A 16,961-nucleotide genomic window follows, 5' to 3' on the forward strand; every position below is an offset into this window, starting at 1 on the left:
TCCTGATGTGACACACAGTAACCAGCTGTGAGGCCTCGCAACTCCATTTAACCACGACGGCACTCCTGCCCAGGGTCATAACTCACAAAGCCCACCTACAAGAACAGATATTATAGAGGAAGATGAAAACACTTTTTTATTTTTCTCTTCACCCTGTTCCTTTGTGATGAATACTGTAATAGCTCAACGTTCCTGTTAGTTGTCTTCCTCCAAGTCCTGAGGGGCTTTCTCCACAGCTGGGACTTGGGAACTGAGCAGTGACCTGTAGGAGTACCCGTGCTTTTGGACAGGTTTATTCATGTGCTTCTCAAAGTGGGTTCAATGGACTACCAGCAACCCAAAGAGCCCTTTGCTCTGGACTATAAAATGAACTCTTTTGAGCATTGTGTAGTAAGGCACTGAGAAAGGATTTACACTCATTGCACATCTCCCCTTAAAGTGCAGAAGACTCGCTGTAAACTTTTCCTTATAAAACTGATTGGGTGGTGAGGGTGGGTGCCATCTATCTATGTCCATCCATCCACACATCTATCCATCCATGCAAAATGACATTTAAAAGGCTTGTGAGTTTTTCCCTATGTGTTGCCTCATTTTCATGGAGTTTGTACATTTTATCTGCTTGTCTCTTTTCTTTTCTTTTCTTTATTGCTCTGTTTATTTTATCAGGCAACAGAAAAAGAAAGATTCTAGGCACTGAGTGATGGAAAGTATCACTACTGTCAAGAATCAGTGCTCACTGGACACTCAAATCCACAACTTCTCCTGTCCCCCCAAAAGCACAAGCTACTGCTGCAGACCTGAAACCTAACTGCCCTCACCACTGTCCTTGAGCCAATCCCCCCCATCCATTTCTTAACAGCGATAACCAGATCCTCTCCTCCATCAGCTGATGAATCCATATAAGTCCTCTTGAGACACCTGATCATCCGCCAGCACCAGCCCTGTCGCAACCAGAGCCAAGCAAACCTCAGATTTAAAACTCACAGAAAAACTACCACAAAGAAGGGCAGAGGACCACAGTTTCTCCAGTGAAGGAACATCAGGTTAGGCCTTCCACACAAGATGAGTAGAAGGGTTACGTCTATTCCGTACTGGATATTTTTCAGGGTTATTTTTGATTTTTTTTTCCACAGTAAATAGCTGAAATCTTTGATAGCCAATACTAAATAGAGCTGAAATTTCAATTTCTGTTTCATCCCAGTATGATATCCCAAGAGTGCAATTGCCTCACAATCTGTCAGTCCCAACACAGGGATGCTAAATGGAGCTAAAGAGCTTTTTGAAATCTCAATATAAATTATCCTTTTGGAGTTGAACCAATGAAAATTTTCTGTGTTCACATGCTGACGTGCTGTGCACATTTATGGTGACCCACACTCCAGCTTTAATGGCACCTTGACAATAAGTAATCTCAGCTACAAGCTGCATGTGGACTATTACTTGTTCTCCCCATTTCCATTTTACTTTTACAAACAGTTTTGTAAAATACCGTCCCTTTCATTATTGCTTCAGGCCTGATGGGGATTTGGACTGAGTGCAGTGGAGAGGGGTCCACCTCACCTCGCCTTGGTGTGGCCGTTCCAGCAGTCCTCCTCGTTGGACGAACCAGCTGTCACACGTTCATCTTTGCAGATTGTGTAGGGTAATGTTGACCAGAACTTTTTAGAGAGCTTTAGTTTTTCTTTAATGTCTGTTACCTGATTAAGAGACAATCAGAGGGAAAACAGGTTAAAGACATCAGCCACATTAACTATCCTTTTGAATAATAGATTATTTAATTCCATAATAAATGATGGTGAAGGTTAAAGGGACTGGAGGTGCCAAAACTTAAATTCCTGTACTTACAAGCAAGGCACAGTGCATTTGGGTGCAGAGATTGCAAATACTCAAAGTCACCTTCAATGCACTGTTCCACAGGCAAGACATTAATAAAAAGAGTGTGTTACATCTTGTTCTTTCTATTCTCTGTTTGTCTGAGTTTTTCTAAACATATATCTTTCAAAGAATGAATATGCCTGGTAGTCTGCTGAATGTCAATTCAGTTAAACAGTGTTCATCAGATAAAATGTCTCGCCCACCAACTTGGTCATGTCTTAGATAAATATTATATTTAGATCTACATATGCAGGTTCTAAAAAATGATGCAGTGCCAAAATGATGTTGAACTAATTTAAGATACATGGGCTAAATACATTGCAATACATTTGGAACTCAGTAACAGTGAGAAGCTCGTGTATATACATGCATGCAGAGACTGTATCCATCTTTGCTGTTAGATGTAGATAAATATCTGTAGCTAGATACAGACTTCACTTTCAAGAAATGGTGGGCCAGAATTGGAACAGTTCCTTTAAGTTATGTGCTCTTTCTTGAACAATAAATTAATCTGGCATGTATTAGGCAGCAAGCAGGAGCAAACTGAATTTCCAGCACCAACTTAATAAATGCTCTGGCTAAAATGTTATCAGTTTTTGTTTTGCATTTGTTTTACTAGAGTGGAAAAATCTACAAGAATAGATAGAAAATGCAACAAAGGATAGACTACAAAGGATGAATGTTGCCACTGTTGTTTTTATGGAAACAGATGCATTTCACATTAAGTTGTAATAGAATTTAGCGGAGTTTGCTGAATAGCTTTCAAAGGAAATCACTGAGCTTTATTCTTTAAAAAACAAGAAATAAAAGCTCTCCATTGTTCCATTCAGTTTTAAGATTGGCTTTTAGGTTGTTGAGGTACAATATTGTATTTGGCTATTTATCTCTTATATCTTTTGTTCTGAAGACACGATAGCTCTCTGAGTAAATGGTCCACACTGCTTTGCAGTGCTTAAACTCTGTGGAATGTCACTTTATATGCCAGGAGATGGAAACATCCAAGGATGTTATTTCAAGAAGCACCATGCACATTTTCATCTGTGAAAAATAAGTTGGACAGTATTTCGCTGCACGAGTTGTTGACAGTGTTTCTTGCCGTGATAGAAATCTTATAAATCTCCTCCATGCCCCTTGCCAGGCCCCAGCTGCTTGGTTTTCATATCACAGATACTAGCAGCATTTGCAAGCCTTTAAAGTCTCAGTAGGGATGCCCTGTCAAGCCAAAAATTAAATTCCAGTTTACAGACACTAGGCAAGCCTTCAGTAGCAGTGGGCATGGTACTAGGACATCTGCCTTTTCTGGTGTCTTTGGTCCATGGGAAAAGGGTCTTTGGGCAGTGGGTGGACAAGAGACCCTCTTATTCCCCCCTTCAGCTTAGGATAAGAGTAAAAAGCTGAGGGTTGCTAGTGGTACAGCTAATTAACACAAGCAACTCAGTTAAACTGCCAGGTGTTCACAGATAGGTATGTAAACTCCTGTTGGGCCACAGTGTAGTAAAGCAGATGGAGAAGTCCTATACAAGCTACTAAAAGTGTAGGAAAAGAGTTTGTAGGAAGGAGGGTCCATTCAAATAAGCTTGGGGAACATGGGAGCCAACAGGACAGATTTTCTCTTTTTTTGCCTGTGCCTGGATAGATATTTACATGAGTAATCCGACTGATATCCGTGGCAAGTAATTAGTTTTCAGAGCAGCAACTTCGCTGCTATCTGGAAATTGTTTTAAGCTATTCAAAACTCAGATGTTAATAGTTATATTCATATTTCTACAGTAATCAAATTAGAGCTGTTGCTCTAGGACTGCAGACTTCTGTTTTGAACCACAAGTGAGTCAACATGCATCGGAAAGTGATTTTTTTCCCCCCAGTCCTTGCAAAGGCTGTAATTTGGAGTACAGACCCTGCATTTTCATAGAATTCAGTGAAAGAATCTAGAGAGGTTCTCACAGCTCACAGGCTGCACAAGCTCGCCAGAAATTCTCTCTGAAAATTAAAATGAGGACTCCCATTCCACAGTCACTTATGAAGATATTAAATGATGTTTACGTACTCTATATGTGTGCTGCATACAGACAATGAATCATTAAATTTCCTAACAATTGAGATTTTTCTGCATTACAGAAGTACATTTGGTAAAGCAACAACGTCATGATCCTTGTCAAATGATAGCAAATTAAATCTCTCAAACATCCCCATGAGTCATCATTCCCATTTTGTAGACTAGAGTGGGGAAACATTTACATGACTCTCACAAATCAGCAACAGCAAAGACTACAGCTGAGAGAGTGGTTAGCATGTGCAGACCTCTCTAGTTGCCTTCAATTTAGGTGCATTTTTAGCATTTTTTTATCCACCTCATATATTTTCCCTTCATGTCTATACTCTTCTCCCTCTACTGCTTTATTTCACTAATGAGTTTTGAACAATTTGTAGACTTAACCTGCAAAGTCTTGTTCTTTCCTGCTCTGTTACTGGACTTCTGTTTACCCTCTCAACTTCTGGTAGTAGACTTTACGTACCTACCTCAACAGTTCCTTGAACCTCACCTTGACACTGGTTTTCTAGAAATTCAGTGTCTGTCATTTCTGACGGCCTTGACAGAGTAGTAATGAGTGCGTACCCCTTGATTCAGCTCATCTTTCAGCCAACTGATGAAGCTCCTCTTTCAGGGGAGTAGGCTGATGGTCATGCTCACTTATGCGCTATGAACATTCAGGCAGGCAATGACTTTTAAATATTTTTAATACAACTTTGAATGCAGAATAGAATTAGATTACATAATGCCTGTCATGATACCATGATATGTAACACTTTAGCTGGTGGTTTTCAATGGCTTCAATTCTGGGATCACCTCAAGCATAGCCACAGAAAGTCTTTTATTATTCCCCACAGTCATGCATGTTCCACAGTATATCGTTTTGATCATTGCCAGCATTTAAAAAAAATATGTAACAGATGTACAATCCCTTGAAAATGAAATAAAAGCCATTAATGTTTCAGTTAACATTGCTTGCTTGTGATTTATGAAGTCAAACTACTGTATCCCCCTTAGTGACCTGTGGCCTTGTAAATGATTACTTGGTATTTCCTATTCTTTGAATTAAAGATTAACTTTAAAGCTAGGTTAGAGTTCTATGGAAACATTTAAACAAAAGACCTATGCAGTTTTGATGTTTTGCGTATTTCGTTTCCACTTACCCTACCCTAGATTTACTCAGATTAAGACAACCAGATCTCTTTGGCTGTAGTTAGCCTTACTCTCCCCAGCTATCTTCCTGAAGTAGCCCAGGCTGTACTTTGAACAAGTCCCATGGGCATTACTTTGAAGGTGCTAAATTTGTTCTGTCTTGCAATACTTTGTCTCTCATAAGAAAAGGGATATACAAAGTACCATTCAAAGAGTTACATTTTTAATTTGTGGAATAAATGGAGATTAAAACTGTTAGTCTACCCTTCCTCTATAACTGCGAACAGAAGGAAGGTGTTACTGAGTAGGTGAGAAAAGTTTAATGTTTGCATCATTTCTAAAGGGAAATTCATATCCAGAGTCATGGAAGCACTACAGTTACATGGCCCACATTGAGAAATCCACTTCATTTCTTATTTCTGCTATAGATTTCTTAAGGTGGCATGGAGTTGTCACTTATGTCATGCAATTTCTCAGCAGACTTTAGAACATACCACATAAGCTCAACTCTAATCCTACCAGCATGGGCTCAGTTTTAAGATGTAAGTAAAGTTGACCAACTTTTCTGACTTCTTTATTCACCTTGCATTCAAGCAAGAGAAAGAAAGTGAGCTAAAAAGGAAGACCATCATTTTATCAGGAATCAAATCCTAGAATCCCTTGTAAGGATTCAGGAGGCCTGGATAAACTGAAGACTCACCAAAATAATAAAGAAAAGCACTGAAGAAAACATGCAGAATTGAAAATGAGATGGTGAAATTTTGTAAGGTAGGAAAGGTCCAAAAAAGACACTTCAGTCTGAAGTGGACAGCCAATTGCCATGAAATCTTATTTAGTCTAATTTCCTACGGAAACTTGGCTTTTCAGTAGAGGGACAATATGCCCCCAGAAGCAATGTGGACCCAAAAGCAAATTTTAAAGGTGGCCCTGAAAAGCCTTGAAATAATTTTTTTAAAGTAAATTCCCTTATCTCCTCCTTCACCCCCTGGCCTCAAGTCCATCTCACAGTCCTGTCTAGTTTTGACATCCACACCAATATAATCCCTGTTCTCACAGATAGGTTCTAAAATAGTGTTCAAAGACACTAGAATGTGTCCAAAACTGACTCTGATTCAATGCAATAAATGTAATAAAATAATATTGAATCTTGCTTGTGTTAAGAAGAAACGGTATTATTAACTGTCTTTTCTTCTTCTCCCCAGCATTTTTGCATCAACACTCTTTTTGTTTATTCTGCAAGTTTTGGAAGATTTTCTGTTTGAATGTAAGCAACTCAGCTTGCCTTTCTGTTGATACCTTCTCTCCAGGGATGCTCAGAACATCTTGATGCAAAATCCCGATAAGAGTTAAGTCTTTATGCCCTGGAAACATGTACAAATGTTTCTTGCTACTCCCTGAGGTACTAGGGTGCCACTCTGGGTGATGTGCAGTGGGTAGGTATGCGGCAGTGTAGACGCTCAGATGTTTTAGGTGGATGTTTGTGATGAGGCACTGTCATTCCAGGGACTCCAGGCCTGTATGTGAACTGTATTTTGCTGGTGTATCACACAGACAGAATTGCAGCAACAAGCAAGAAGAAAGAAGTGCTAGGTTTTGTCATAGAGAAAAGACCAAGAGGCAGCCATCACTGGCCAGATTCATATATGTGTAGCTCCTTTAGTCAAATACTCCTCTAGCCTTTAATTCACGAGCAACGTTTAACTGATGCCACTTCTTTACGCTACATTATTTCCAGGTGAAAAATCAGTTTTCTACTGCCTGCTGCTTGCTCTCCCTGAGATGTGTCTAACACACACAGAGCCACAAGCCCTGCACACTAGCAGTCCTTATTTAAAATCATGTAGAGGTTATCTAACAGTGGGCAGCTCGGTAATAGATTTATAGATATGGAGCCTGACCACCTGAGCTGCGTGTGGGCTCGTGAAGAGCATACCCTTTGTCATTCACACAGTAATGCAGGACGAACAAACAGATCATTATGATCTGATTTATATTGTGCCACACCAGCAGAAAACTGCTCAGGACCTTCTCCATACATCGATCAGTATTTACGTTCATCGGGGATTTAATCTGAAAGCCTTCTAAGACTAATGGCCAGCAATTTGTTTAAAGCTACTAGGTCAGCAGACTTAAAGCGCATATATACTGTATCTATCTGTTTATTGTGTTTATGTCTCTGTTACATGTGGGTGCCACAGTCGACACAAGAATAATATGTCACAAGCAGAATAGTATAGGGCAGCCAGATATTTTAACAGACACAGTTCTCTTTGTAAACTGGGCTTAATGAAAAGCAGTTACCTTGGACCCCCAAGTTTTAGGGCTCACACTTCCAGAAAGCCACATGCCCCCCTGTATGTCCCTTGTCATATCCGCCAGCTCTGTATAGATGCCTCAGGGGCAGTAGACACTTATGTGTATAAGCGACCGAACTGAGCTCCCCCTAAGTTGTGCCTGAACTTAGTCGAAGAAGACCTTTCTCTCTGGAGGGTTTTTAAGCACCTGCATTTCTAGATACAAGGAGCACAGGCACTTGTTTTTGTTTAGAATCGCTCATTAGGTCCCTAAAATTTAAATGCACATTAGGTACCTCAGTTAAGAGGACCTGCTCTGATTAGGAACAAGTGAAGCAGACCTTTATTTGCTCTATAGGAAGATTTTCATGCATTATACCTTTCTTTCCATACTTTCTCACAAAATAAACTTAAATGCCAAGTAGTCGTTGAACTATGAATTAATCATGGATTATTTTTCAGCCTTTTAAAAAGCTGAGCGTAGATGGCACTGATGCTACAGGGATCCTGCATCACAGGCCGGCAGATCTGGCGTTGTCACAGCTGTCGGATGCGCCTGGGAGCTGCGCGGGCCTCGAGATGGCAGTGTTGATCAGCCTTTTCACTCCTGCCGGCCCCATATGTACATACAAATTATTTCCCAGAGAATAAAACTGTAGATTGTTCTGCTGAATATAAAACTGACAACCCTGTTATTTCAAACTCGAAAGTGACAGGCTGTTATTTTAATGAGGTCTGCCAGTGCCAAGGTTAACCAAAGCTTTATTTCCCTACAAAATGTTAAGGCTGCAGTTCTAAAAAGGGGGCTGTGAAATTTTACGGTTATTGATACTTTCTCAGTACATATAAGTTTGGAGAATTTCACCCGGGCCTTCTTGCACAACAAATGCTTTCTGTTTTTCTGCTTCTTTTTTTAAAAAATTTGACTTTGCAACTTAAAACGGTCCACAGCTCTTCCAGTAACTCCCTTATCATGATTCATGTTTCTGCATAGAAAAGCAGATGACAGCTCTTCTAATCAAGAACTAATGCCGAATCCCAGTTATAAAGCACAAATGGGCACTTGGGTAATTTGTAAAATAAAACAAATGAGCTAGGCCACATTCCAAAGCAAGATGTTTCTCACCAGAGTATTTTAAAATGAAATGAACGGATTTTTGCTCTCATTTTCTCTAAGGGCTATTCACATCTTTGACAAGAAAAAGTGAAGGCCTTTAATAACAGTAAGTAAAGAATTACCATTGGCCCTACTGAATTCTCAGACTTAAAGATATATAACTTTAGACAGCTAGCGTGGATCTGTCTGTCATCCTAATACTCCTACACTTCTGTATTTACATTTTCAGTATAATCCATGACCATCAACATGTCGACTCAGTTGCCCACTTAGGTTTCTGGTGCCATTTGAGACGCCCAAGGTGCATGCCTGGCCGGCAGTTACCTGGGCGAGTTTCCCACAGGTTGAGAGTCCTATGCATCCACCCAGTTTGCTGTCTTGAATGGCCTAGTTGCATTTTAGTCCATTCAGCTTTGAAACAGGCATTTTAAAGCAATATTGGCTGCCCATTGCATGTTTTTTTAGGAAAATAATTGACAGGTCTGCGCTAAAGCTGGCATGTGCTTGCAGAAGTCTCCTTGATATCTGTGGTCTGACAACACTTGTGCCACAGCACCACGTGCCAGCCAGCTCTAGGGCACGTGCCAGTGCCTGTGTATGGGGCTGGGCTGTCGTCTCTCAGAGCTGATGGCTCAAAACCAGTATGAGCAAAGGGAGCTTGTGCTTTACTGGAGTGCCACCTTTTTGTGTCTTAACCCTCGTTTGGACACCCTATCTCCAGCAGTCTCCACAGATCGGAAGAGAGCTTAAAGCTGCTTCACATCACCAAATGAGGTCAGTATCTTTTCTTTTAACATGGGCATTATTGCTTACAGGCAAGTAGAGCCAGACATCAAACTCTTTCCATGTTCAACACTCATTTTGGCTGAGGAGAGAGGAAAGGGAGGCGTCTTTCAAATGATCAAGCAGCCTGGACTAAACTTCTACTCTGTTACAGAAATGTTCCCATTAACCCTAACTCTTCCTCTTGGCTTGATTTGCACAACCAATCTGCCTCCTTAAGTAGCTATGTCAGGCCAAGCTCACTGCACATGGCTCCACTGTAAATAAAAACATTGCTTTCAGAAAGTGGAAGCTACTGTAAAAGTCAGCACCCAGAAACAGAAATCTGCAGGAACTTGAAGCAGCCTTCCCCTTTTCTGTAATACCTGGAGCAGTGCTAAAAAGCTGGGCTATAAATCTGATTCAAGCAAATCCAAAGCACTTGTAGGAATCAGTTTTTTATTGCAGATAAGTATAAAAGTAGCTCCAGAAACATGCTGGAATCTTAAAGATAAAATGCCAGAGGCTTTTCTATGACAAGACTTAGCAGTTAAGCACTGATTCTTTGTGAACAATCCTTCATGCTCCCCAAAAGAAAGCAAAAATGTTAGTATCTTATGTAAACAATTAGTGATAGACTATTTCAAGCTTATACAGACTTTCATCTGTTCTGGAAATGTTCATCCAGTGCTAGTAGTGAAATGGCTGTTTTTTCTCTGAAAATTCAAGGGTTTACAGAAAACTGCATGTGTTAGCAGAGACAGGTACTTCAAGCCTCCCAACAGCTGAGAGAAGCACATGATTCCTAGATGTGTGTGTGGGGAGCGAGAATGGGGATATGTCCTTTTATAATAGAGCAAAAAGGATAATTGTACTTCATACTTAAAGTAGCCTTGCATTTAACTTCATTTCTTCTAGTGGCTAGTTCTTGACATAGCTCCATTGCCTGCCAGCCTGAAGAAGCTCTCAGTGGACACCCAATGCCTTGAAACAACTCAGGATTCAGAAATATGACAGCTACCCAGGCATCAATGTCTCTGCTTCTGACCTTTCCCTCCCTCAGCCTCTGGTGGGACATCCAGCTGTTTACCCAAAGTAGGTAGAACTATGGAGGAAAGGCTGTCTGAGGGTGACCAAAAAGACAGAAAGTAAAGAGATATGTAAACCTAGAGTATGTAAGTGAGAGTTTTTATGAATGATCCTTCTTAAGATTTTAAAATTACTGTACACCGTCATAACACCATCATAAAATATGAGATGCCTTCCAAACAATATCAAAAACAACACAGTCTTCCCTATGGGCTTCAGGGATCTTTTCTCATTCTCCTTTTTTTCAGAGCCTCTATATCTCTTTTTTGATGGGGTTTAGGTATGCATGCACCTGCTCTTCCATAAGTGGCATTCTCATGCTGCAAAGTGATTAATTAGTTAATCAGACCTCAACATTTTATTCAGCCCATTAAACCCTAATTTTAAGGTTATCTGAAATTTGTTCTCTCTTTTTCCCATACACAGTCCCATAAGAGAAGAGCATACAAATTCCCTTTTCGCTACATTGCAATGGCAGGATTCCTCACATCTCGCCAGCCACCCCGTTTGGGAACTTTCCATAGCCCCAGAACACTTCTTGTGCAGAGAGTGACGTAAACCTGTGTTTCTTCTGAATTTGGAAAATGGGCTGTGTGAGAGGACAAGGACTCCTCCTCACTGGCACAGGTTTGTTTTACGAATCCCCCAGAGAAACTCCCGTGAGTTGGGCACGCGCTGACTATTTTCACTCCTGTTTGGGTGAAGTTTGGCAGGTTTGTCAGTAGGTGTCAGTCTCCCCTCCGCATGAAAAAAGGAAAAACAAGGTGTGTGGGGGGGGGGAAGAGTGAAGTCAGGCTGACGGATCAAGGGCTGGGGGAGGCAGCTGGAGAGCAGGAGGAGAGGTGGCACTTGGGGAGCATGGAGGACGGGTGGCCTGGCAGTGGGAGCAGGCAAGGGGAGGTTCACCAATAGCACCGAGGGGACTGGCTGCATGAAAGGAGATGAAGGATGCAAAAAGAAGAAAGGACCACAGGAAAGCAAAAAAGGCAGGTAGAGTGCCAGGCAGGCAGGCTGGGAGAGCATCTGGGTAGCAGAAACTGCAGGCTATGTGCTAGCTAGCCAGAAGGAGGAAGGCTTGGCATCATGGTCCAGCTCTGATCGTGGCATTCAAAGAGCGATGCAAACTCCTTGATCTTAAGAGCAGTTTTGTCTTGGCCTGAACGTCAGATACATCAGGCCTAGCACAAGGCAAGGCGGTTGCGAAGAATAAGAAATTATATGTGGTGAAATGCATTTCTTCGTATACATGCATTATGTAACCTGTAACAATGTTTTATCTAGCAAAACAAAACTTGCTGCCATAGCATGCAGACCCATGCTTCTTCCAATATTATGTTTCATTTCATCCAGAATTAATGTTTTATAGATTTATCTCCCCTAGTGGTTCTGAGTGTCAGTCACTCAGTTTAACTGAAACTATAGCTTGATTTCAGTGGCCTGGATATTTGCATTCTGCGCTCTGGATTATTTTAATCCAAATATACAAGTCTGCATTACTATAAGTGATGAATATATATGGTCAGGAAGGAATTAAAAATTAACATAGAGGCTTTGTGACACTGCACGAACTGACTTTGCTGACATGGAGTTCTATATTTATTTTTTTGCCAAACTTTCTTTCCAGACTCCCCAAGGAAGCTGCACAATTTCATCTTCAGGGATGCTTCAGAGATCAGAGAGTATACAACAAATTGATGATATTTCACACGCAAATGTTGTTTGCAAAAACATCTAATTTTGAAATAAAAATCACAAAAGATTTAGAATTAGAACAATAACATTTGCACAGACAGAAAGGTTTTTGAAAGGGTTTTTTTTGGAAAGGACAGTATGAATTCCAGTAGGCTTGGCAGGAAAAGGTCTAATCAGGGAGACAGTCTGACTCAGAGAGAGACTTTTGCTGGAAATCTACTATATCCATATACTGATGACTTTCACTGCCTTCCTACTGAGGAGAGGGAGGGTTATCCTCCACTGATGTGGAGTTGCACTCTGTGGTCCTCTCATGATAGGGTTAAGTACTCCAGTTACTGGATCCTAATGAACGACTGCACGCAGCTTCTACAGGGCTGCCAGGGATTCAGCCAGAGGCAGCAAGAGACACAGCGGTTGGGTGCAGGTTCAGCTACAGCTAGTGTTTGAGGCTACTCTAAATCAGGGATAAAACACAAGTCCAGTTTGAACTGCAGCAAAATAGTGAGGCGCTCTCATAAGATTTTAACCAACACCATTGAAAATCTAATGAAACTAATTAATTTCCTGTTTTCTGCCATGGCAGGATGAAATTTCATGAATTCAGATATTCTTTCAAGATTGCTATTGAATCTGATTCTCTATCAGGACATAGACCCTTCCTAGTTCTGGGTTCACTTTGAAACTAATTGCCTAGGACGTGCTTATATCTGGAATCTGGAGCCCAAGCCTTGTGAATCCATGAGCAACAGGAATTCAATGTGCACTACTCGTCTCTGTCATAAATTCAATATAGTCTGCAAGATAATTTGGAGAATCTAATCTGGAGAATTTAAAGAACAAACACCGACGGAGGAATTTTATATGGAAAAGAACGGGCACACAAGCAAGCACTTGAGGCATACTGTGTGAATCTTAATGAGAAGGTGTCTGTCCCAAAGAGTTTTCATTCCAAATAGAAAAACTGGTAAGAATAACCGTATTATATGTACATACATATATATATATATGAAAATAATTATATGCAGAGAAAATTACTTGAAATTGTCCAAGGACTCATGGGAGAAACAAAGAAGTAGTCCTACATCTCTAGGTTCTTTTTAACCAAAAGTCTGTTTTGTCTCCTTGGGCCTTAAGTAATAAGCCTCCCCTCTCCTCCAAACATATGCCTATCTATCAGTCACTGCAATATAGCACAGCTATGTTCAAGCTATGTTTAAATGAAGCAGGTAAAGACAGCACGCAACTAGACTTAGTGTTACTGCTGGAGTATTTACTGCGGCTCTTGGGCAGGCTTTGCAGGCTGCTATCGCAAGTATGCTGATTTTGTCTCTCAAGAATGAAGGACAAGCACCAAACCAGGCCCAGATGAGGTGTGAAGTGCCACAGAGGTGGGAAGAGCCATGGGAAGTCGGGCTGCTGTTCCTGAAGGCCTGGGAAGGGAGATGACAGCTCTGGCTGCCACCCCCGTGCGTGCTGTTCAGTGACAGCAGCAGCGTCGAGCCTGCCATCTGCTAGAGACACACGTGGCAAGAGGCACCTGCACCTTTCCTTACCTTTCAGGCTAATGCAAATTGCCTCATTTGGGTGCCTGACGATGATGCAGAGGCATATGCTGATGCAGGCTGATGAGGGCACCAGGAGCGAGGACAGTAAAGTCACGTGAGCCAAAGCCATCAAACTGCAATGGCTAATTAGGGAGTTGCTTTGTGAAGAACAGTAAAATATTCTTGTCTCATCCCCCTGCCTTGCACTCGAGGCTGGAGCAATCCCTTCTTGCCTGCCCTCTGCAGCTGTCTGTGAGCACAGATGGGTATCACTGAGCTGCATCGGCTGCAGAGCTGGCTGTGGCCAGGCAGGCAGCCTCCCACCCCTCCTTACAGAAGAGCTGCACATGAGATCGATGCTTGCTCCTTGCACACTGGTAGCTTAAAAGCAGCCTAGCCCCTGCGCCAGCACCCTCAGGATTGAAGCAATGGCACACTGCTTATTTATCTGTCTGTTTTCCAAAACGCATTCCCTGCCTTAGCATGCCCTGCATGGCAGCAAGGAGTCACCCAGGGCCACTCCAGGCACTCAGAAATCGCAGGCTAGGTTCCCACAGTCAGAAGTCTGTCGTAAAAATAATAGTACTTAAGCAGTAGCAAATGTGGCACTTACTTGCCTCTTAAATATTGAAGCTTTAGAACTTATGGTTTGGGGATTTTTGTAATAAGCATTCACAAGGGCTGGAAAGTGGAATTTCTTTTACCATAATGGTGAAGACGGCAGGTTTTGAGAAAATAAAACACTTAATTTTGCAAGGCATAAGATGAAAATCTTGAGAATTTGTAGTTTTGGGCATAAAAACAAAAACTAGACTTTTTTAGGGCAAAAATACTAAAAAAGGAAAGAATGTAGCCTCACAAAAGATAGTGTCACAAATGAAATAAAGCTAATATTAGAAACACTCAGCACTATCTGTCTATTTTGGCTATAAAAACAGTGATATTTTCTGGTCAGGAGCTCTTCTGAGTTGAAGCTACCATTGATACTGAATGTATAAAATATAGGCCACAGCCTGAAGTATATTTTCAGGAGCATCCCATAAGGACATTGAGCTTCATGAACTATTTCATTTCTTATCCTATTAATTAGAGTATGTATTTCAGTAGATAAGGTGACATGAAGTAGAGAAGGACCAGGAAGATATGGGCACATGTTGAAAGGATGCCTAGCTACTCCCACACAGGGGTTAATTTGGGTATGTGAGGCAAGGCCAGAAACAGAGATCTCTGAATTATCTGTGAGAGGAAAGACACAGTGTCTACACAAAAGAAATGTGATTTTTGGCAGGGTGGTAGGGAAATGCCCCTTCTAAAATCTCTTCCTCTGAAGGTCTCAGAGCAGTTTTAGAAGTTAAACTATGAAGAAAAATTATGAGGACTCACCTAAACTATAAACCAAATTAATTGTTTTACTCATCAAATTGTTCAGCAGCAGTGATCATGCTATAATTTATAGCTCATTTTTTGGTCACTGCAAATTTACTTCAGCACTTCCCTGAAAATTCCCTGACAGTAATTTATGCAGGCCAAAGACATATGCTGTCAAATGTGTCTCAGGCTATCATACTTCATCTGTCCATCACAGCCAATAACAGTAGACACATGGAATCTGGAAAAAAGAATGTAGAACAGAAATCTTTAGAAATGAGTGAGATAATGCTTGGGATAAAAAAAAAAGAGAGAATGGGTTTCAGACAAACCATTCTACTGCTCTCCACTGGTATTACATCTTTGCATACAAGAACAGCAGGTTCCTAGAGTGGAGCTGGTGCATGAGGAGGAAGGGGAGCAAACGTACAGTTAGCATAAATGTTGAGCGAGGGGTTGCTTGAAAATTCTAGAGCCCTGTAGAAATAAACAGCCCAACATCATTTCTTCTGTTATTTAATGCCTATGCACAATGGAAGAAAGAATGTGAAGCAAATATGACATTTAAAAAAAAGGGGGGGAAATTATACTTATTAGTATGCCTTTTATTCTGCATTGTTAACATCTTGCTATTGTGTAACGAGATTGCCACAAGGAAGAACAAGCAGCATGAAAAGAAGGGAATCCTAATTGAGTTTTGAATCCTAAACAAAACACTGTGATGCTTGCTTATTCATTTGACACTCGCCTCCCTTAGCACACTGAATGGCAACACTGAACGTTGACCCTGTGGGATGTGGAACAGCTTCCGCGAACTGTCCGTCAGCTGACGGTTGCTGCCTCCTAACAAACTCTTGTACCCATCTGGGTGAGTGGGCTTCTCCATTCCCAGGTGACGTTAAACCGGTGAGCCTAACACCCTACTTGATATTGAACAGAGGAGCAGTGCTCACGCAGTCACATAAAGATGGGAGGTGGCTTAAGAGACTCATCCTTGCCACCTCCAAGCTGCATGCCTGCCAACGTGCAAATGTGAGCACAGCTATGTGGCAGGGGATTCGATGGGTTGAAGTACTGAGTATTGGGCTAAGACAAATGTGCAGTGTAGACATAGGCTTTTGTTGGGCTATTCTTTTAGCATACCATATATCAGGACCAGCACGTCATTCTGCATATATACATACACAACCTTACACTTAACTGCTGGTGCATGCCATAGTGTGTCCTGCAACCCTTCGTCATCTAAATCAGATACTTTTAGAGCGCTGTGATTCCCATGTAGTCTTTATATCCAGACCTCCTTTCCCAGAAACCAGGAATTATACATTTTTTGGGACGGTGTGTGCTTCAGCCTTGATACACTCTGGAGCTGGGACTCAGCCAGAGCAATTACCCCAGCCTGGGGATTCAGAAGCAGCTAGAAGCTGTAACCTAGACATTGCTGATGAGACCTGAGTGGGGAAACTTACTTCTTGATATATCAAGCCAGCACACAAGAGGTTAAAGCATATTAAAAAAAAGTTTCAAGAAACTTTCCCTAAAAACTAATGTAGCCTGTAGTCATAGAGCAGATGTACTTCTTTAGAGCAGCTATAAATCCTATGAGTACCATAATAAATACACTACACATTCATTGGAACAATGTGCCCCATGGATTTAAACTGCATCTTATCACTTCTTCCTAAAAATAATTATAACACCTATTAGAGGCTATATTTGGGATTTTTAGACTTATACATACATCTGCTTTCCTCTCTCTAGACAGATATTCTGTCATGAAGGACATGTGCACTAGCAGCCTGATTTTCTCCCCAAAGAACAGAAATAACCCTGTGACTATACACCAGGGCCCTGGTTACAGTTTAAATCAAGGTGCCCTTGAATAGTGCTTGAAGATACAGGCACATGAATTTCTACTTTTAAACTGTGCCAGGAGCAGCACAAATCTTTGTGCACAAAATACATTTTTAAAGCATCTCTTCTCCTCTCAGTCCATTGGAAGAACACACTGTATTCATGAAAAATCAGCAGAA

The 16,961-nt window shown here is 41.3% G+C and overlaps 1 protein-coding gene across 1 annotated transcript in view; it reads right to left on the minus strand.

Moving 5' to 3' along the window:
- The window catches only part of GPC6 (glypican 6), a 757,595-nt gene that overhangs the window by 21,889 nt on the left and 718,745 nt on the right, over positions 1-16,961 (minus strand). Inside the window, exon 7 of the mRNA XM_026119440.2 lies at positions 1,561-1,697. Within this exon, the coding sequence (XP_025975225.2) occupies positions 1,561-1,697 (137 nt within the window). The remainder of the gene's footprint in view (positions 1-1,560; positions 1,698-16,961) is intronic.

Source organism: Dromaius novaehollandiae, chromosome 1 (genome assembly GCF_036370855.1).
Source record: "Dromaius novaehollandiae isolate bDroNov1 chromosome 1, bDroNov1.hap1, whole genome shotgun sequence".
Taxonomy (NCBI): Eukaryota; Metazoa; Chordata; class Aves; order Casuariiformes; family Dromaiidae; genus Dromaius; species Dromaius novaehollandiae.